The sequence below is a fragment of the Myiozetetes cayanensis genome, unplaced genomic scaffold (assembly GCF_022539395.1).
Source record: "Myiozetetes cayanensis isolate MyiCay16 unplaced genomic scaffold, myiCay2020 scf4, whole genome shotgun sequence".
In the NCBI taxonomy this organism is placed as follows: Eukaryota; Metazoa; Chordata; class Aves; order Passeriformes; family Tyrannidae; genus Myiozetetes; species Myiozetetes cayanensis.
This window is the reverse complement of record NW_026087631.1, coordinates 36,354,378-36,375,640: the sequence shown is the minus strand read 5'-3', so window position 1 is coordinate 36,375,640 and position 21,263 is coordinate 36,354,378. Positions and strand designations below refer to the sequence as shown.

Below are 21,263 nucleotides of genomic sequence, written 5' to 3'. Positions count from 1 at the left end.
GCACGGCGGCGGCGGCACACGCGGTGGCGCCTGCGGAGCGCTCAGTGCGGGGCACTGCGGCGGGATCTTGCTCACCGGCAGCGCTGCGGAACCCGCAACCGGGGGTGGGGGCAGAAAAACGCAAAACACCCCCAACTGCAGAGCTGTCAAGGGAAGAACAAGGTGTATTAGGGTCGCTCATCCATCGCCTTCCGGGGTTCTCACACCATGCCCGTTTACCGCCCGATGACGAGCTCTCGCCCCGGCGAGGATGCCAGGTGCCCCTCGGCACGGTGCCTCCGTCGGCCCGCCGGGGCAGACAGCTCTCACAGGCGGCGGGGCGCTCCCCATCCCGCGGGGTGCGTGTACGCCTATGTGTGCACGCGTATGCAAGAGCGAGGCTGAAGGCTCAGGCGCAGCCTGCCTATTGGTATCCGCTCTTCAGCAGCCTCCCTTTCCCCCGCTCTCCCTCCTCCCTCCCTTGTGCCTTTTTTTTTTTTTTTTTAATTTATTTTTTTATTTCAAGCTCATTTTGTGGAGTTTCTGCCCCTCTCTGCGTCAGCCCCACGTCACTTTGCCGGCAGCTCCCCGTCTTGGGCTGGAGCAGGAGCCGGAGCTGCTTTATTATCAGCTGGAGGGAGGAGGAGACGGTGCGTAAAGCGGCGAGCGCGGAGCCCCGAGCCCCGCCGCCGCCGCGAGCTGCGCCTCCCTCCCCGCCCGCTCGCCCTCCCTCTGGCGGGCAGCGCGGCCCGAGCCCCCGCAGGTAGGCGCGCAGCCTCCGCCACCTGCCCCCGCCGCCCCGCGCGTTTTGCAGCATCATCGGGAGTAGCCGCGGGGGCAGGCGGTGCCGCTGTCAGCCCGCGGGGCCGGGGGCAGGTGCCGCGCCGCGCCGGAGGGCCCGCTCGGCCCCGTGCTCCGCGTCGCCTGGGTCCGGCCCCCGCCGGCCCGCGCAGCGCCCGGGGCGGACAGCGCCGCGGGGCGGTGTGGCTGCGGCTGCGGCGCGCCCATGTAAGCGCCGGTCCCGGCTGACCGCCCGCGGCGCGGAAGGCTGCGCACCCTCCGGCCGAGCGCCCCGGCAGCGACGGCGGCGCAGGGAGCAGGCGGAGGCCGTCGGGGCAGCGCTGGAGTGAACGGGGACGGCATGGTGTCCTGGCGGCGGAGGCCGGGACCCGGCCTGGCGCGGCTGTGGTGCCTGTGCTGTCTGGTGCTGGGCTGCTGGCGGGGTGCGCTGGGCTGTCCCGCGTCCTGCCGCTGCAGCTCCTGGCGGATCTGGTGCACGGAGCCGTCGCCGGGCATCGCCTCCTTCCCCGTGCCGCAGCGGAGCGCCGAGGGCGACAACGTTACCGAGATGTGAGTACGGCCCGGGGCCAGGCGCGGGGGCGGCGGGCCGGAGCAGGCGGGGGAAGCTGCGGGCGGAGGCGGCGGGGAACTGGCCCGCGCCGAGAGGGATTTACTGCGCGGGCAGATGCGGTGGCTGGAAGCCTAAAACCCCGTATGATTTAATTTGGACGCGACTTTCCAGAGGTACCACTGTGAGCCCGTTTAGATGGTGAATCCTAATTGCCCGCGATGCGGTTCCCGGGGAGCTGGGCGGGGGTCGCCGCCGGTGGCAGAGGGACCACGGGGAGCGGGACGGGGGTCTGGGGCTCCGCTTCCGCCCCCTGCTCCTGCTCCTGCCCCTGCCGGGGCGCGCGCCGGTCAGCCCACACCTCTGCGGCGGCAGCAGGTATGGTACGAAGGGTTTATTTTATTTTATTTTATTTTATTTTATTTTATTTTATTTTATTTTATTTTATTTTATTTTATTTTATTTTTTACGTTCTCTCCTTCAGTTTATTGCTACGAACCTCGCCCCTGATCTCTCCTGTTCTCCTTATCTATTAAAAAAAAAAAAAAAAAAGGAAAGGATGCGGCAGATCCTGGTGAAAGTGACAGCAAACTATCTTCCATACCCTAGCCATAGGAATGCGAACGTGGTTTGCCCTTCTCAGTGGAGGTGGCTGGAAGGAGAAAATACGAAACCTGCAGAGGAATGAACGTTGTGCTGCTTGTCAGCAAGTGGTAGAGGATTAGGAAACCCTAATTAACCGTGAGGAAGGTGCAAAAAAGTTTTTTTTTTTCTCCTCATTTCCATGTGGTACTTCCATCCTCGTTGGCCTGCACACGATCTTTGGTGAGGGAGTTCTCTTGTTTTTCATATTAAATCCTGCATCATTTCACAACTCAGAGCACTGTGGCATCTATGTACGTTTCCTGAGGAAACCTGAAAAGGTTCTTGCTGAGCAAGAAAATTTGGGTACTGGGTGTGTAGATGTTAGCTATCAGGAAAAAAACATCTCAAGCTGTTTTCTCCATCTTCGTAATTCCCTTTACTTGTTTCTGAATTGCTTTCTATGGCATTTAATGTGAAAGATACCAGAATTCCCCCAAATCTGTACAGGTTTCTTTCTCACTAATTGGCTTCACCATCCTTCTTCTCTTTGTCAGTTTCCTCTAGAAGCAATATAAAAATACTGCGAAATACAGTGTCAGTTTAGATTAAATTCTAGCCTTTGCGCTACATTCCTACAGTTTGTTGGAGTCAATTTGCTGCATTTCCCTGCTTGGGGAGAAAGCTGGAGGCATTAATTTCTACTGCTCATATATGGCCTACCTTTGGTAGATTTTTAAGATCTGTGGTAAAGAGACGGTCTTTCTGAGTTTCTGTGTAACTGTTACTGATATAGACGTTTGTGTAATATTCCGTAGATTACTGAATTGGAAAAAAATTATTTTGAACTATACATCTCTGCTCATTTTCATAGGCTTTGTAGCCTTTTTATCTGGTGCTTTCAAATTAGAAGTAACAGAGCCATTTTCCCTCAGAATTTAATCTCTGTTTAAAAGGCCAGAGGAGAAAACACATATTATAAATATGTGTTCCAGCTATGATTAAATTTCAACATCATTTTGTATTGCTGCTTTTGGTTTTCATTTTCCTGTTTTTTTTTTTTTTTGCGCATCGCTGTCTTTACAGTTCTTTTTGGTTTTTACTGTATCATTCTGTGACATTGCACGTTGTTGTGTTTGGTGATCTAAAAATAATTTTGAGTCATGGATTTCTCAGGAGATGCTGTCACACATATTTAAGATGGTCTTTTCATGTGTACTTTTAACATAAAACACAGAGGCCCTTCAATTAGTTTGTAGGCATAAATTAAAAATTGGACTGCAATAGCTGTCACATTATTTCATTGTGTGAGCTCAGTAAACAGTAACTATGTAGTGAAGTGGTTCTAATACAGTAGGTACAGATTGTGGAACCATTTTTAACACTGTAGATCGTGCTTTATTCTAGCTAAGAAACGGGTTTAAGAAGCTGGAGCATTGCATTTCACTTGTGAATCTTCAGGCCTGGTTCTTCTTCTATGTGCTCTACAGATGTGGGAGCACAATTCCAGTGGTCTCTGGTGGAATTACTCTTAGTACGAATAAGAGGAGAAGAGTGTAAGACAGTTAATTTCAAGAGGTTATTCCCATGTATTTCCAGAGTGTTTATTGAAACCAGTCCTTTATTTGTTGGTTATGTTCTGCTCTTAACGGGAGTCGATCTCACAGTCTGAGGCAAAACGTCCATAGGCACGTGGGGCATGTGTGCTGAGTCCAGTTCCACTCGGGCCACAAGCATGGGAGGCTGGGATAACTGCGTGGTCAGAGTGGTATGTGAAGTCCATGGTGGTTCAGAGGGTTGGCTGTGGGCCAGGTGGAAGGCACTGAGCACACAGGGTGTGAGTGGGCAGCCAGGGTTTTCCCTTTAAGAGGTGGGATGAAAAGCTGGGGCAGTACAGTAGGAATAGCAGAGCTGAGGTAGCATGCATCAGGCAGCCTCTATCCTTTAACACCCAGGTGCTTCAGCTCTGGTTTGGTCTGTAGGTAAATTGCAGTTTAGAGCTTAATAGGTGGTCTCGTCCCAGTCAAGCTGTTTCTTGGTTCCTGGTTAGATCCAACATCCAAATCTACTGAGAGCAGTAGAAAGACACCCAGAGTGCTTCTGCATCAGCCCTGTGAAGGCCAGAAAGACACCCAGAGTACTTCTGCATCAGCCCTGTGAGGGCCAGCTGCTGAAATTTTGCGTGGGAGGGCATAAGAGTATTTATGCCTGGTGCTTTCTTAGTCATCTTCCTCATTCTTTCCCTTCCTAGTTGTTTTTGCATATTTGCTATTACAGTTAATGAAATTGATTTTAGATTTGTCCAACTGGCTAGATTTGTCCAATTGGCTAAATCCAATTTTAGGTTCATCCAACTGATGTCGGCTGGCCTTTATCTGGAAAGCAAGTGCCAATGCTTATCATAACAGAATGTAATTGGAATAATTGTTTGGTCATTTGGATATTATTTGAGATAAATTCAACTCTAGAATGAGATCCTGCATTAAAATAACAATATCAGTCATTGAAGCTTACATTAAGAGCCAAGGACCAAGAGTGCAAAATGACTGTATCAGTATTGTTAAATCCATACGTTATAGGCACAATAGCAAATAAGTAGTTCTTGTCAGGATCACTTATTACAGAATATCAATAGGGTAGTAAATGAGTAATTTTTAAAGTGTCCGGGACTTCTTGTAAAAGGACCAGTCTGATATTTTCTTGCTAAGTAAAATCCATTGCTATTAGATCTCGGTGTACATGGCTCTTCGAAGACTTTGATTTAAAAGTGACTTCTTGCAGTGCAAGTATATTCCTGGCCTAGTTTCACAGTTCTGCTATCAAGTCATTAATGTGTTTACTTATGATTATTCAGGTGAATGGGGTTTGAAATTAATTGGTGTTTTTCAGGAAGAACTGCTTGCCAACAAAATAGTAGGTGACTTTTAAACCCTTGCCTGTTAAAAGAGGGGTGATTGTGTATTGCGTACATTTCAAAACCACAAAATAAATTTCTAATGCAGTTATATAAAGCACTCTAGAATTGTTAATAAGACAGGATAAGTAATTTATAGAGTAAATTATTTAATGAGTCATGTGAGCTTGTGCTACAAAAAAGGCATGTTTAAATTCATTTGAAGCTCAGAGCTGTTGGTATTTTGAGTTTTTTTTAATTTTATATTTCTAGACTGTTGTAGATTAAATGTATTATAAAACTGGCTACAAGGCCTCTCAACGCCCAGCCCCTTCCTCCTCAAAGCAACTTTTGGCTGTGCATCATTGCATGAACTTGGCTGGATTGAGAAGTTATTTCTGGTGACTTGGAATTGTATAATAAAACATGAGACACCAGGCTACAAATTGTTGAGGGGGTATTCGACAGTGGTGACATACTAGCTGCTTTTAGGATTTTGTCCTTTTACTTTTCAAATCTTTTAAAGATGTGGGTAATTGGTTAAGGTGAGTGGAAAGGACTGTGAAAACCGGTTTTGTAAGTTCTAGGCTCTAAAAATACTCCAAATATCACAAAGCGTTGGATTTTGTATATACTGAGGTGCTTCTTTTGCTCCCAGGGAACCTTTTCTGTGCCTTGTTTTAGTCCTTGTCCATATGGTTTGTGAGGACTGATGTGGCTTCTGGGGGTCTCCGCTGTGGCCGTCTGTCAGGCTGAGATGAAACAGCTCACAAGGCTGGAAGAGAGCAGCATCCATCAAGAGAAGCTCCCTATAGGCAGGGTGGCAGGAACACTGCCTCTCTCTGTATGTCTTTGGTCACTCAAGAGTTTTGAGACGTTTGGGATTTATATACTGAAATGAAAGCTGTTTATATAAATTCAAGGATTTGGTCTTGAGTACATTGTTTTCAAGAAATTTCCACTTCTTTCCATACTAATGAGAAAACAGGGCTCAGCAGTGCAGCCTGTGATATCTTTAGGATGGCATTTTCCAGATTTCTCAGGTTCTATTTTTTCTTCATTATTTTTATGCTGCCAAGTGTAAGGGAGAAAGTCGCTTAGCAATATTCTGGATCCCTAATCACTGTAAAGCAAAAAATTTTACATAACTAAACAAGAACCTTATTTCTCCATTTTGGATTTCATTTTTAAGGGAAGAGGGATCCCCCATTCCCCTTTATTTTTTTGATTGCTGTTCTCTCTCCCTTGTGTTTGTCTTCTGTTACAACACAAATATCTAACACTATGTCAGTGCATGTGGCCATGCAGATATCCTTGCCCAAACAGGATGAGTGTAGCAAGTAATGAGTAATAAAAAAAAGAGAAGTGGAGCAAAGAGCTCTAAAACCATTTCAATGTTTTGTTCATGTTAAATGTGTATTTAGTTGTTTATGTCTGAAAAAGCACTCTTTCAAAACTGTCCTTTGAAAAGCGAAGTACCTATTGTATAAATTTACTAATTCGTATGCATTTCAAATGGAGAAATAAATCTGTAGAGTTTTGAAAGCCTTTACTGCCTGGGATGTGAATATGCCCTGTTACTGGTTGCTGTTTGTGTTTGCAAAAGTCTCTTCATCCAGATGTATGTAGGCATATAGCTACTATTAAAATCAAATAGAATGCATCTTAATTCGTGTTTGATTATGAGCCTGTATTTTCAGAAACTACAAGAGGCAAACGAAACTACTGCCCCTCCTGAATGGTGTGTTTTACATAGCTGCCCTTTAAGCATAATATTACAGAGTCACAGAATCATAGAATGGGTAAGGTTAGAAGGGACCACCAGTGGTATCATCTAGTACAACCTCCCTGCTCAAGAAGCTTCCTCTAGAACACAATGCACAGGATTGTGTCCACATGATGCTTGAATATCCCCAGTGAGGGAGACTCCACAACCTGTCCAGGCAATCTGTTCCAGTGTATGGTCACCCACAAGTAAAGTCGTTCTTCCCCGTGTTCAGGTGGAACTTCTTGTGCATCAGTTTATGCCCACTGCCTCTTGTCCTGTTGCTTGGCACACTGAGAAGAACCTGGCTTTGTTGTCTTGGCACCCTCCCTTCAGTTACTTGTGTACATTGACAAGATCCCTCTGAGTCATTTCTTCTCCAGGCTGAACAGGTCTTAGCCTTTCCTCATATGAGAGATGCTTCAGTTCCCTAATCATCTGTGTACCCCTCTGCTGCACTCTCTTAAGTAGCTCCATGTCTCTCTTGTCCAGAGGAGCCCAGAACTGGACACAGCACTCCAGATGGTGACCTCACTGGAGCTGAGTAGAGGGGTAGGATCACGTGCAGTGACATGCTGGCAACACTCTTCCTAATGTACCCCAGGATAACATTGGCCTTCTTGGCCACTGGGACAGACTACTTGCTCATGGATAGCTTGTTGTTCACCAGGACCCATGGAGGTCCTTTCCAGCAGGTCAGTCCCCAGCCTGTGCTGGTGTCTGAGATTATTCCTCCCCAGTCAGGACCCTGCACTTGCTTTTGCTGAATTTCAGAAGGTTACTCTCTGCCCATCTCTCCAACCTGTTGAGGTCATCCTGAAGGGCTGCACAGCCCCCTGGGGTATCGGCCACTCCTCCCAGCTTTGTGTCATCAGTGACCTTGCTGAGGAGGCATCTGTCCTTTTCATCCAAGTCACTGATGAATAAGTTAAACAGCAGTGGACCCAATATTGAACCTTGGGGACACCACTGGTGGCAGGCCTCCAACTAGACCCTGTGACACTGATTATGACCCTCTAGTATCTACCGTTCATCCAATTTTCAATACACCTCACTGTCCACTCTTACAGTGCACACTTCCTGAGCTTGCCTGAGGATATCATGTGAGACAGTGTCTGGAAGCCTTGCTGAAGTCGAGGTGGGCAATATCCACTGCTTTCCCTCATCCATCCAGGTAGCTGTCCTGTCATGGTAAGCAATCAGGTTCATCTAGCATGATTTACCTTTAGTGAATTCATGCTGACTACTCCTTATCCCCTTCTGATCATCCATGTGCTTTGGGATGGCCTCCAGAATAAGGCACTCCATCATCTTTCCAGCAATCATGGTGAAGCTGACTGGCTGGTAGTTCCCTGAGTCTTCTTTCTTGCCTGCTTTGAAGATACCTTTCTTACTGTCCTTGGCATCCTTGGCCAGAATTAAATGCAGATGGGTCTTAGTGTTCGTCATCTCATTTATGCTTACTCTGACAACATCCCTATATTCTTCCCAAGTGGCCTTTTCCTGCTTTCATCTGCTTTGTATCTTCTGTTTTGGGCTTCACTTTTGACTGGAGTTTCTTGTTCATCCATGCATGTGTCTTGCCCTCTTTGCCATCAGGATGCTGATCTTGAGCCTGGAGGAGGAGATGCTTGCATGTTGATTGACAAGCTCTCTTGGACCCCTCTTCACTGCAGGGCTCATTTCCATTGGATTCTTCCAATGGAAGAAGGTCCTTCAAGAGGCTAAAGTTAGCTCTCCTGAAGTTCAGGTTTGTGATCTCACTTACCACCATACAAAGGGCTGAACTCCACAATCTCATGGTCTCCTCATGGTCACATTGCATAATTGTATTGGATTTACAGGAAAGGAGCCATACCATAGAAATTCTGTTGTGAACTTGCATGGTGTGGTTTTTTCTTTAATTTTCATATAAGAAAATGACCTTCATTGAGTGTTGATCATCGACAGAGGTTATGGCTGAAACTTAAATATATTTAATACCAATTCAGCTATCTGTTTCCGAGTTTTGTTATCATTGTTAGGATATGTTCTTGGAGATCAGATTTTAGGTCAGTATTCTTTTGTTCTTAGACAAGACCTGAAGCAATGAGATTTTCTTTTTCAGAAGTAAGATTAAAATGGAAGAAAGCAGGCCAAAGGTGTCCAAGGCATTTTCAGAGGCACTTTAAGGGATCATAGACTCTGAATGGTGTAACTTGAACTGTACTTCTGCTATGTCCTGATCTAGCAAGGTAATTAGAGGCCCTTTATTTCAGGCCACATGTGAGTCTGAGATTCTGGCCTTCTTAAAATCAGTGACAATAATGGATAGAATTAGTGTTTCACCAGGGTAGTTTAGAAGGATGAAAAGAAGCTTGATTCAAGCATTTTCCTGCCTAAGTTAGGAAGAGATGGGGCTTGTTGCTCCATTACTTGATGTGTTCTTGACTTGCAGCTTTATTTGCCTTTCAAATGCTTTCATACTGTATGAAGACAAAATGCGTTGAGGCATGAGGAAGCTCAGATTATTTTGGTGGGGGAACCTTTTAGAAATTGTTAGATAATTTTCCATTGAAATGAACCTGTATCTCTATGTGCAAAACTGTTGCAGGTGCCACTATGGATCCATAGATATATGGTTCATAGTATACAGTTGTCTGATGTAGAAATAAAAGAAAGGCAGTGCATTGATCAAAGTTAGTGAGTTTCTAGACTGTTGCTGAAACAGACAAAGCAGTGAAATGGTGAAACTTTGGAGGTCCTTTTGGAACAGAAAGCTGTAGTTGGGACTGGGAAAGTTATCTGCTTTCCCTCTTGGTTTGACCCTGCAGTTTTAGATTTTAATTAAATTAGTTTTACCTTTTCAATTTCCTAACCATACGTGTAAAACTAAGTAAGGCTGTATTCAGCAGCTGTCTTGTGAAGCACATTGCCCCACATTGCACAGTCGGATGCTGTACTCCATATGAAGATTGTATAGGGTGTGACTTTTCCCATTCTTTTGCAACAATTGCCTGCTTTTCTGATGCCAGACAGCATAGCAAGCATGTGTAGATAAATCATGTGCCCATACTGGGCATGCCAGTCTTACTGGGTAGGGACTGGGAGACTTTTCACAGCATGTGCTGTGGGTGTTATGTGCTGGACTTCTTAATCATGTCTGAGACTGTCCCAGGCCTTGGCATTTAAAATCTGGCAACTCCCTACTAACAGTATAGTGAAGGCACTTAACTCAGCTGGCTATTCTCCTGCCAGCAGTGGAGAACTCACTTCTTCCTGGAAGTGATTCAGGAGGCTGAATTACTTTCCTACTGCAGATTACCCAATGCAGTCATCATCTTTCCTCTCCATTGACTATAAGAAAATATTGGGGAGTTAGTTCACTGGAGTGAGGGGCAAAAGCAAGGCCCTCCTTTTAGTGAGCAGGGTCATACTGTTGAGTAAGCTGATTTTTGTGGTTCCAGGTGAACCGTTTCAGCATGCATGTGAAGGGCTGCTCCGCTAGAAGCAGAGCATGGGTCTGAACTAAGGGTTTGCATGTCAGCATCCTAACTGCTGGTCCTGTGTGGTGTACAGATGTGGGCTTCCCTTGGTTCTTCCTGTCTGAGTTGCCTTCTTTGGCACATAGTACTCAAATATGCTTTTTTGGTCTGGGACAAGGATACTCTGTTTAGCTAAAAGGCTATGACGCTTATTTGCATAGTGAGACAGCTGCATCCTGCTCCTGCTCCACAATGTGTTCAATTACAGTAAAAATTAGAGCACAAACAGGTAAGATTGAGATTGTTCTCTTTCAGGTTGCTTAAAAGTATGGTATTTTCTGAGAAACTGGGATCACATTCCCTTAGGAAGCAGAAGGAATTGAATGTGGAACCCCTGGACATTATTTACAGCTGGAACATTATTTACAGCATTTCCTTCAACTGTATGGTCTTCAACCTCACACAGAGATGTCCCTCTTTTTGTTTTTTCTTCCCCCTTCCTGATTCCCCCACAGCTGAACTTACCTGGTGAATATGGGTCTAGTTCAGGAAGCTGAAATTTCTTTTTTTCTTTTCTCCATCCACTAAATGGGTGAATAGTCTACTGTATATTCATCTCGTATTCTCCCCTCCAGTCTTGCCTCTTTCAATTTTTAGAAATAGGTTTTGGAACACATTATGCATACTGTGATACTCACCTGGTATACATATATATACTGTATTCTTTAGCTTGGAGCAGTTTCGTTGACTTCATGGGTCTAACTATGCAGTGTACTTAAGCATATGCTGAAGTGTGTTTAGAGTGGTGGTAAGTAAGCATCTTTTTAAGACTGCTTTGTGCGTATTTATAAATACAGAGAAAATTATAATAGTTTTACAAATATTTTTGTTTGGTGCAAATCCATGTGACATCAAGGCACTTGAATAGAAAAATAGGAATGCTGGATACTGCTTCTGCTGTAGATATCACTGCAAATCCTGGATCATGTTTGTGTGCAATGACTGTCATGTTGCCTGAAGCCTATGTCATTTGGGGGATGTGAACCTAGGTGGCAGAGCTGCAGAAATAGATGCCACTTGTCCTGGAGGTGGGTGTGGGTGGAAGAAAGACTGTCTATCTTCCTTGCTCTGAACGTTTCTCCCAACTGTTCATGAAATTCTTGTCTGCATAGAGACAGGGCAGTTGTTTCTTCTGTTTACATGATCTGGTAGCATGCACAGTTTTTGCCTGTTGTAGAGCACTTCTGCATGTTCTTAATGACTTTTAATGAACAGTTTTTAAACTTGTAGCAGTTTTGTTCTTCTCTCTTTTCACTCTGTCTGAAATGAAAGGATTAGAAGGCAAGTGTCCTAATAGTTGGAGCTATCATCAAAATGTCTACTCAGTCTTATATTTGCAGACGAACACTTCACCTTTACCATGTACGTCCTGGGACAGGGGCAAAGCTGCAAAAAGTGTATAGGAAGGAGGAGTGCTGAAAGGTGTGCACATCTGTGTGATGTGGTCTTGAGAACTGTAGGCAGAAATGTGGTGGATGAGAGGAATGCTAATCTACTCATAAGAAATAACAAAGACAAATGCTGTAAAGGTAAATGAGGAATGTTGTGAAAGTAGTGGTGGTGAAGAGAAGGCAGCTTTGCAGAAATAGTGCAGAAGTTTGAAGAATACTGTCTCAAAAGATGTCACCTTTTGAAACAGGTTTATACAGGATAAGAGTTTTGTTTGAAGGTAGAATGGTAGAGAAGGTGATCTAAGACTTTGACATTATATTAAAATACTTAAAAAAGAGTATGTTTTCCTGAAGTATAACAATAAATACATGCACGAGCATGCTTTTAAGTGAAAGTTGATCACATTCTGGAAGGGGCAATGTGTGTATGTCACGTAGCAGAACAAACAGAAATACAAGAAGAAAACTGAAAGACAGACACAGGATGCTTGTCTCTGTGTGTGCCATTGCAACAGAGAATACTCCCAGAATCAAACTGACCTAGTACAGGAACATGGAAAGTTATGGAAACAGTAGCAGTAATGCGGCATTCAGCAAAAGTATTAGATATACTCTGGATACTGACAAATGTGCAGAAAGTGTAATAAACACATCATTATGCTAATGTATGCAGTACGAGTAAGAAGCTACTTACATTAAATGAAGAACGGGATTCCTCAAGTGAAATAATGCTAATGGAAGAAGCTATAAATTCAGAAGACTGGCTAACTAAAATAAGAAGCGGACTATGCAATAATGTAAATAGAGTCATAAAAGAAGGTTAAATAGGTAACTATGAAGAGCATATGAATGTGGAACAGTGAAGAATACCTCTGAGAGAGTTTAACAAAAAAGCAATATCAGTGCTATCGAAATGCTTTCTGAAAAATGCATTGGTTAAGTGTCACTTGGACGTACAGAAGGTGGCAACCTGTTCTGGGCCTAGAAGAGTGAGGTAAATGTCAAGAGAGTCAGTATCACGGAAAGTCAGAAGGACTCATAACCCTTTTTGAATGCTTCAGTAACATAATGTGAAATTTTATTCATATATGTCTTTCATTAAGAGACAAGAATGTCTTTGAGAAGACACAAATCTGTGATCAGGGCTACACAAGATGTTTCACAGGTCTTGGGAAGGAGTCTGTGAAATCAGTTGTGACCCATGACAGCAGATGGTATCATTTGAAGAATGGAAAAACATCTACCAGTTGGGTTCTCTGTGTAATAATTGCATAGAAAAGAGGTAGAGATTATGGCCATATGTAGTCTCTCAAGACTTGAGTAAAAAGAGAAGAAACTTTTTGCTGGCTTAGGGAAAGGGGAATATTGTTTGAGATGTCAGGAGTCAAATTGTTCACCAAATTTAACATATTAAGAGGATATAGATGTATTTTCTTGGATAGTTGGCCTTAAGTTTTGCAGCTTCTTCTCATCATTTCAAAGTCCTACCTTTCGGTCTGTATTTGGCATAGGGTGCATTGAGTGCAGTGGATGAGACAATGGACAGTGTAGCAGCAGGTACGTCAGACATATGTCTCGATGATCCAATGAATATCAGAGCACACTGAATGGAGTATTTGACATTCTAAGAGCCAGTAATTTTAAACTGAATAAAACCAAGTATTAATGTCTAACAGTAGAAATAATATATGTGGGGGAAGACTGATCTCAGAGGAAAGTTCAGAAGGAAATTCTTACGTTGAGTCAAAGAATGAAAGAATACTGAATATGTCAAAACCTGGAGATAAGAAAAAACCTGTTGTGAGGGATACTGATTTATGTCAGCAAATGCTGTCTAGCTCCAAAGGAAATGCAACTACCAAAGACATCTCTTCCACAAGCTCATTGCCTGATCATGGGTGCCTAAAGAGAATTCAAAGATTTTGACATTAATCAAGAAGCTTTAATGTTTTGATTCACTGAAGGACCTAAAAAGATGCATGTAAAGGACAGTTATGAGGAATCTTGCTGTGCTCTTATGGAACTGGTGTTTTGCCATTCTTATTTGCATGAAGGACAGTGATAACTTACAAGAGGTGTATGCAACTGCTGAAAAGAGAGTATTTACATTACTAATTTTTGAAGAGTCACTGCACTACGTGGTTCTGCAGGAGAAAGAAATGTCATACGTATTTGTATTTATTTATTTCTTTGAGATATTCTTCCTTGCAAGCCAGATAATAACAAAATCAATAATAACAAACCCAATAATAATAATAATAAAGATTAGCCCTATGTCTGCTTTTTGTTGAGTAATAATGAAAAGCCACATTCTCTGATCTCCTTTTGTATGTGAAATTATTGTGTGATTTTTAGCATATATATTATAAAGGGGCTATACTGGAGTTTAAGCCTCTTCCTAGCAGTCTTCAGAGATTACTGCATACACAGGGGATGAAAGTGTATTTTCTAGATGAGTACAAGGTCAGAGATTAAGACATCTTTCTGAATAAATAGGTCGTTGTTTGACCAGCTGACAGGAATGTCGGCATTTCCAAAATATCTTTGCTAAGGTAAACTAGACTGTAGTTGTCAGTTGTTCTCTGGAGAAATGTCAAAAATTGTTGTCTTGGTGCAATATCAAATGTACAAACTTACAGACCTCAAGGAGGAGGACAGGTCTCTGAATGGAGATAATACTTAAATGTCTTGTATCCATTTGGGGGAAAGTAATTCTGAAGGTGGAATTCATCAAGGGCATGAATCCTGAATCTGGAAAGCTGCATGAAATGCCTTGAGAGCTTGATTTGGTAGTCTGCTATTTGAAGAAAATAGAACAAACACCTTGAAGCCAAATCAGAAATGTAAGTAAGCCCAAAGGTGTTTTATGTTTCATTTTCCCTGCCTTATAGTAACTGTTTCCTTAAACTTTGCATTCTAGACATACTAATTTATTTTTATTTTTGCCTTCATGCTGTAAAGAGGAAACTAAATCTGGCTGGCAAATGACGGGCTTTCCATTTTCTATATGATTGTAGTAGTAAGCAACAGCATGGATCTGCTCCTTCGCTACCAAAACAAGATCGGTATCTCCACTAAATTCCTGTTTTCTTCTGCTTTAATATGGTGGGTTAGCACTTATTGTTCAGGATGGTGGCTTTGGAGAAGCAATTTGCAGTGGCATCTATGTGCTACTAATTGGATAATCATAATATATTGATGTGGAACAGAATGTCTGGGGCGCGCTGCCTCCTGGCAGCTGACACAGCTGCAGATCCAGAACAGGGAATTCTTGAAGGTAACTGTGATTTCTGACCTTGGCTGTGAGATGTCGAGTCCCAGATTGTTCTGAACAACTCGTTACTTGAGTGTGGTCTGTGTGTAGTGCCGGATTTACTCAAAAAATGGGCATGCCTGGGTCTGTAAAGAAAGATCCCAGGGTTAATTATATCGCCTCCAGAGCTGTTGTACTGGCACATGGAAAGCTAACTCCTGTAATCTTCTGTGACTCATGGTTAAATACTCTAAATGGGAGGAAAGAACCCTTAAGGAACCCGTGATAGTGGCAACCAGTTTTTCACTCTTCATGAAATACAATGATTCACAGTTTAAAAAAACCCAACAACCACTGGAGCACTTGCTCAGAATTTGTCAGGAGACACCAGGCAGCCAAGGAAGGAGTTGAGCACCTGTTTGTAAAATTGCTGAATGATAAGTAAGTCCACCATGGACTAACTTGGCACTCTGCCTCTTTTCTGTTACGGCATGCTCTTTTAGCAGTAGAAGTTCTGTTTCTTGAGGTTGTCTTCATGAAAGCTGACACTTATGGTACCAGATAGATAAAGCAAAATACAATAAAATGATTGGAGCAAGCCTGTATATCTGTAGAGGACTTGTTGTTGTTGTTGCTCATTGCTTGCTGTTAAGAGTTTTCTTCCTAGACAGAGCTTGGTCCTGTGTAGAATGATTTCTTGTTTGAGCAGAGATTATACCATTGGTGCCTACATCTGTCTGAAACCTCACATTCCTGATATGCACTACTTGAGCATTACTTTAAATTTGGTTTCAGAGAGGCTGCAGTTGAAATCTATTTGACTATGCCAAGTTTCATCAAGTGTTGTGTCAAGCTTACAGATTCTGTGTGATCTTAATGCATAACCATAAAGTAGAGCAGGTTTGTTGAAAATGGCCCTAAGTTTTAGCTTACCTTTTGATGAACTTGGCATGACAGTTGTAGTTTATAAGAAGATACATCACTAAGGAACTTTGCAGTGTTTAATTGTCAGTGTTAACACAGAGCTCTCACAGTAGTGTAGGCTGGGGACATACGTGACCTGTCATTAAATGGTAATTCATCTGGTAACGGTTCAATATCTGAAGTATGCTGCGTTTTTACCCTGAAGACTTAGTGAAAAAACAACTCAGAGTATGAAGTTTTCCCAAAGTTCAGAAACATTTCACCAGTGAATGTGAAAGTTTTAAAAAACTTTTTTTCCCAGCTGTATGAACCAGAGCTAGACATATAATTGATTTATTTTTTGGAGTGTTGAGAAAATATGTTTCCCATAAAGGGAGTTTTCTGGCAATGGAAGGAAGTACTTTTGGAACTGCATTACAGTATTACTTGTTTGCATCTATATTCTTAAGACTAGTGTGTACTAGTTTTTTTTTAGCATAGCTCCAAATGGAGTAATATGACTTAACATACATTAAGCTGGAGGAAACAGAGTTAGTTGGGAAAGTATACCTCTGCTGGCCAGTTTATTTCAGGTTAAGGAAAAGGTTTGAAACTTGTAATGAAATCTTTTTTGTACTTAGTGAGGAACAAAATAATCTAGACCGCTTTAAAGATCAGAACCTGCTTCTCTTCGTGCTTTTGCAGTTCAGAGGCTGCTTCACTGATGTCATACTGATGTTTCACTTGTGTAATGAGCAGAAGTGATGACAGCTCTCTTAAAGGAGATCTTACTTGAGGGAGTTAGGTCTTTTACAATAGGATTTTAAACTATCATTTCTAGAATGTTGTAGCAGTGGTGAAATGTGAATGTGTGACATTATTCAGTAACTGCTGAAGTGTGCTGAGATAAATGTGTTATTGTAGGTTGCAACATGCAGTCAGTAGGTGTGTGATTCTGAATGCCTTTATTAGAATTAATCAGTAGTTTACAGTGGGGAGATTAAATTAAAGGTCTGAAAACAACTATTGTTTACTGATTACTCATTGAAGGAGAGGCAGAATGCTATAGTATAATCAAGCAAATAGTATTGTAGGCAGCTGCGGGTTTGGTTTAGAGACAGCAGTCAGTATTTGTGATCTGATATGTGTGATCTGTTTGGGTACTATCCAGCCAGGTTTTGGCGGTGCTACACTCTGCTGTGGTGTGCAGTGGGAGCTTCCAAGCTCTCCATGTGACTTCAGCCAGCTGTGAGTCAGTATGTTTTTCTTCTGTGCTACAATAAAAATCTTCATTTAAAGAACAGGGCGGATATTCTTAAGGGCAGGCAGGCAAATTACATTTCTTGGCATCGCCCACTGCAAGTCAAAGCTCTTAGAGTATTAATGTTTGATGATAAGTAACATTAAGGTAGAGTAGTTGTGAAGAAGGTAAAAATAGACTTCAGATAGGGAGAGGTTTTATTTCAGATCTCCCTCTAAATTAAACAGAAGAACAACTTCCCATTACAGTGTACAGCTACATCATTCTACTCCTTTCTTTCTCAGTGCTATGACATAGCTAAAAGAGGCTTAACTTAAAGCAAACTTGTTAAGCGAGTAAGGAAGCATAAGGGGACATGACCTGCTTGTGGTAAATTACATCTGTCCACTCTTTCTTCCAGGATTTCCAACTGCATGAAATTTGCTTTACTGTCGTGTTCTGTACTGAGATTGTTTTTACAAGTGTGCTGTAAAGCAGTTATTGAGTTAGTTGCACTTAAACAAAAATTCTTCTGTGTCCCTACTCTAAGTATGGTTGTGGAAAATCAGTGGTTTCTTTTGTTTCTCTCAGTTAGGAAACAGAATTGTAAATCATTCATCTTAGAGAATCTGCTCGTATTTCTTTTAGGGGATGCAATAAGAGAAGGAAAAAAGCTACCACAAATTCATGCCCCTTCTTCTTCCCATGTATTGTCCTTTTGGTCTACTTCCCAATGGACCAACACTGTTTTTTTTGTGTGCTCATACTCAGATGTTTGTCCAGTGTAAATTGTGGTAGTTTCATTGGCTTCAGCAGAGCGGAGCTGTTTTACACTGAGCCTTAATATAGGATGTAATACACTAACATGTTTCTGTGCAACAGTCAATTGTAAGTTATGTCAAGTTCTGCAGCTTCTTTTAGTGGGTGTTTCTGGTTAAATATTTGTACGGTTAAAATTGCAATGTCGGATTTGGATGGGTGATATGTGTGTTTAAGTGATGGGTCTACATTTTGGTAGTGTTTGCCTGAGATTTTTTTTTGATGGTTTAGTCTTTAGCTAGTACAACTGGTTGCTTTGTTTATTTTCTTTAAGTCTGAGTCTCTTCTCCCTCTGTGTTTCACTGTCCGTTTTCCTATATTACCACTCTTTTGTGATTTCCCTATCCCTATCTGGTCTTGACAGGATTCCTGTTGGTTGAATACTGAGGACAAGATGAGGAAGGTGTCTTTGATACCGCTTGCATAACTTTATTTTAACATTATGAGGTCCAAGTGACAGAGAAGATCATACATAATTAAGTAATGAATTCTTCAGGGCATGTTTAGAGGAAGTATGATCATTCACTTGCAGGATTTTCAGATGAAAGAATTGTTGGATTTTTATGTATGATTTTATTGTTTTTATTTGGCAAAATATGTGAACTTACGCACCAAACAACAAACCAATGAAATAGATTAGTAAATGCCAAGATAGTAAATCAGCTCATCTTAAAAATTCAAAAAAGGCAACACAAAATATGGGGGACTCTCATCTTCTAATGGGTACGCTGTGTTAATCTTATCTTGTAAAGTACTGAAGAACAGGCAGTGTCATATGATGCTGTAGTAATGTGTTCCGTCTAGTGTTGTCTTTTTACTACCCTTCTTTTTCCCAAGGGACAATGAATGCCATTAGAGGAAACCTTTTGCTTTTCCTGGTGCACGGCAAAAGCAAAGCCCAAGTCAGCCTTGCGGCTTTGGAGAAGAGCCCAACCCGACTTTGGGATTCTGAAGCCTCTGTTGGGATTTGGGAAGACAGTGAAGTTCTCTAACATACCAGCTAAGGTTCATGGATTTCCTTTGGGAAAGCAATACACCTTCTTTCTAGTTCACCAGATTTCCCTTTAAATAAATTTTTAAAAGTACTTAGAATAATAAAAGGTTTCTCCTAACAAAGAACAACTCCTCCTTTTTTAGGAGAACTTGCATTTTCTGTTAATTCAGGATGCTCGTGAAAATGCAAGTCAATCTCTGTTTTAGTTTTTCTGGAACTAGGCTTATCTTTTGAAATATGTGGAGTCTTTATCAAGGAATCCTATAAATCAGGCATACTTTTCTGTCCATTATGTCAGAAGAATTGCAGTTTCCACCGATTTCTTCTTCCTAGACTGCATGATTTGCACTGTGAAATTCCTTCTTGATGCAGAAGAGGTAAAAATACATTATTTGTGAACAATTTAGTTTCCAGTCTGTGGGATGTCCGTGGTTATTCATAGATCTCTCATGGTGATAATACAAAGGACTGGCGTGCATACTCACATCCTTTTGGTGTTCAGACAGATAGATACTAATGGTATATGAGTGGACTTAGTGCTTTGGTCTAATACGTCAGTTTGTCTTCTCTTATTTTCTGCTTCTCTGTGTAACATCATGAAGTACAGCCTCTCTTTCCTCAGTTTTCCCCTCAGTTTTACCACACTTTGTAAAAAGAACTGAAATTACTTTGTGTCAGGGAGAAAATAAGTTAGCAAATGATTAAGTTAACAATATGAGAGAAAAGACTAGGGCAGTTTGATCCTCCCTCAATATAAGTGAAGCTGGCCCCTTCGCTGTTGTTAAAAGGGGCGTGTCTTGGAGAACAGTGACACTGTAACACAGCCTTATTTGGCTTTCAGGTTGACTTGCTTTCTTCATTTCCCCTGTGTAAAACTAAACTTTTCCCTTCCAGCACTGCCCCATAAAGTACCATTTAAATGATGGGGAAGATTTTAAGGACCACTTTTGTTTTGCATATGATCTGAGTAGAACTTACTTCTAATTGCAGTAGGTCAGCAATCACTACTGACTTTCATACATCAGTGCATGATCTCTGAACAGTTAAAGCCCTGGAAGGATCCACTTAAATACTTTTTTCTGTCTTGCTTTTTCAACAGTTACATCGCAAACCAACAAAAATTAGAAAGTATCAATGACAATGAGGTTGGATACTATGTTGGACTTAAAAATCTGTGAGTATGGGATACTTCTCTTTTAAGGCTATCTTTTTTTTCCCATTTCTTTCATAGAAGCATATGGAAACCTTATCAAAGCGTAGGCCTCACTTCTTGTGTTACTGAGGAAAACTGTAAATCTTGCAGTCGAGCCTTACTGAAATTTCACCCAAACTCTTATGTTAACCACTATTATCATTATGCTTTCCATTATATTTTAAATGAAACATAAATAATTCAACAGTTTTATTTATTTTCCCAGGACTGTGGTGGATTCAGGCTTAAGATTTGTGTCCCGTCAGGCATTTGTGAAAAATGTGAACCTACAATACATGTGAGTAAAAATAGTGTCTGTCTTCTAAGTCAGAACTGTGTAACTCATGTTAACTTATTTATTGTTAGTTTATTTCTGTCTCTTACCATTTCCTTAATAAAAAAATACTTTAACAAGTCAGATTTAAAATGCTCTTCTATCATTAATCGACTTTAAATAAGGTATATATGGTAAGAACTGGCAGATCATAAGAACACAATGTGGAATGGTAAATAGACCATGCATTTCATTATCCTGCGGACTTTGGCTGCGTCTTTTGTGGTAAGCAGTGTAGCACAAAGAATGCCTCTCTTGAGCATATGATGTCCCCACTGTGCATCACACTCAGTGACATGGATTTGAGTAGCTCTAGTGTGATTTGATGGGCAGAACATGTTTTCACAAAATCATAGTATATGGCAAGTTGGAGGAGACCCACAAGGATCACTGAGTCCAACTCCTGACCCTGCAACCATTTCCAAGAGCAGCTGCAGTGCAGTAAGTGCATACATGAAGCACATCTACTATAATTTGACCAATACACATGCCCAGAGATTGTGACATGACTGTGAACTGAAGTCCTAGGAGTGACCAGAAGATTTACTTTGAAAGCTCACTCACTAAACTAATACACCCAAAGCAGAACGCAGAAATGATGTTGCTTTCACACCCAAATGCAATTTGTAGTTCATGAACTTCAGGAAGCAGAATTGATGCCTGTGCAGCTTTTTGACTTTGTTTTTCTAGATTTCTTATGCTTTAGATGTAGCAAAGGCTGAACTGATCGAAGTTCTCTTTTTAATATGACTTTTGTGCTTTTATCCTAATGAGATTGGGAAGACATTTTGCCAAACCTTGGGTTTGTAAGATACTTTGTTGTAATCGGGAAGAACTGTTACACAGAGAACAGGATTGATTGTTTTGCTTATGAGATGGAATCACTTTCTGACCAGTGTTTTCAAAAAAATAGCAATTAATTCATGTAGGGAAGTGGACATGAATGTTCATTTCTACCTAAACATTAAGTGCTGTCCTTAACATGGAACAGTCACTGGAGGAGGGTGGAGCAGATCTTGTGAGCCTGTGAGATTTAAATATTACTT

The 21,263-nt window shown here is 41.9% G+C and overlaps 1 protein-coding gene across 5 annotated transcripts in view; it reads left to right on the top strand.

Moving 5' to 3' along the window:
- Positions 1–937: 937 nt before the first annotated feature.
- NTRK2 (neurotrophic receptor tyrosine kinase 2) overlaps positions 938–21,263 on the top strand; it is a 203,105-nt gene continuing 182,779 nt past the window's right edge. Inside the window, exons 1-3 of one of the 5 annotated variants that reach the window (XM_050329716.1) lie at positions 938–1,329; positions 19,791–19,865; positions 20,110–20,181. In XM_050329716.1, the coding sequence (XP_050185673.1) occupies positions 1,121–1,329; positions 19,791–19,865; positions 20,110–20,181 (356 nt within the window). In that variant the 5' untranslated portion in view covers positions 938–1,120. The remainder of the gene's footprint in view (positions 1,330–19,790; positions 19,866–20,109; positions 20,182–21,263) is intronic. The other 4 variants (XM_050329717.1, XM_050329718.1, XM_050329719.1 and 1 more) reach the window with 4 other exon arrangements.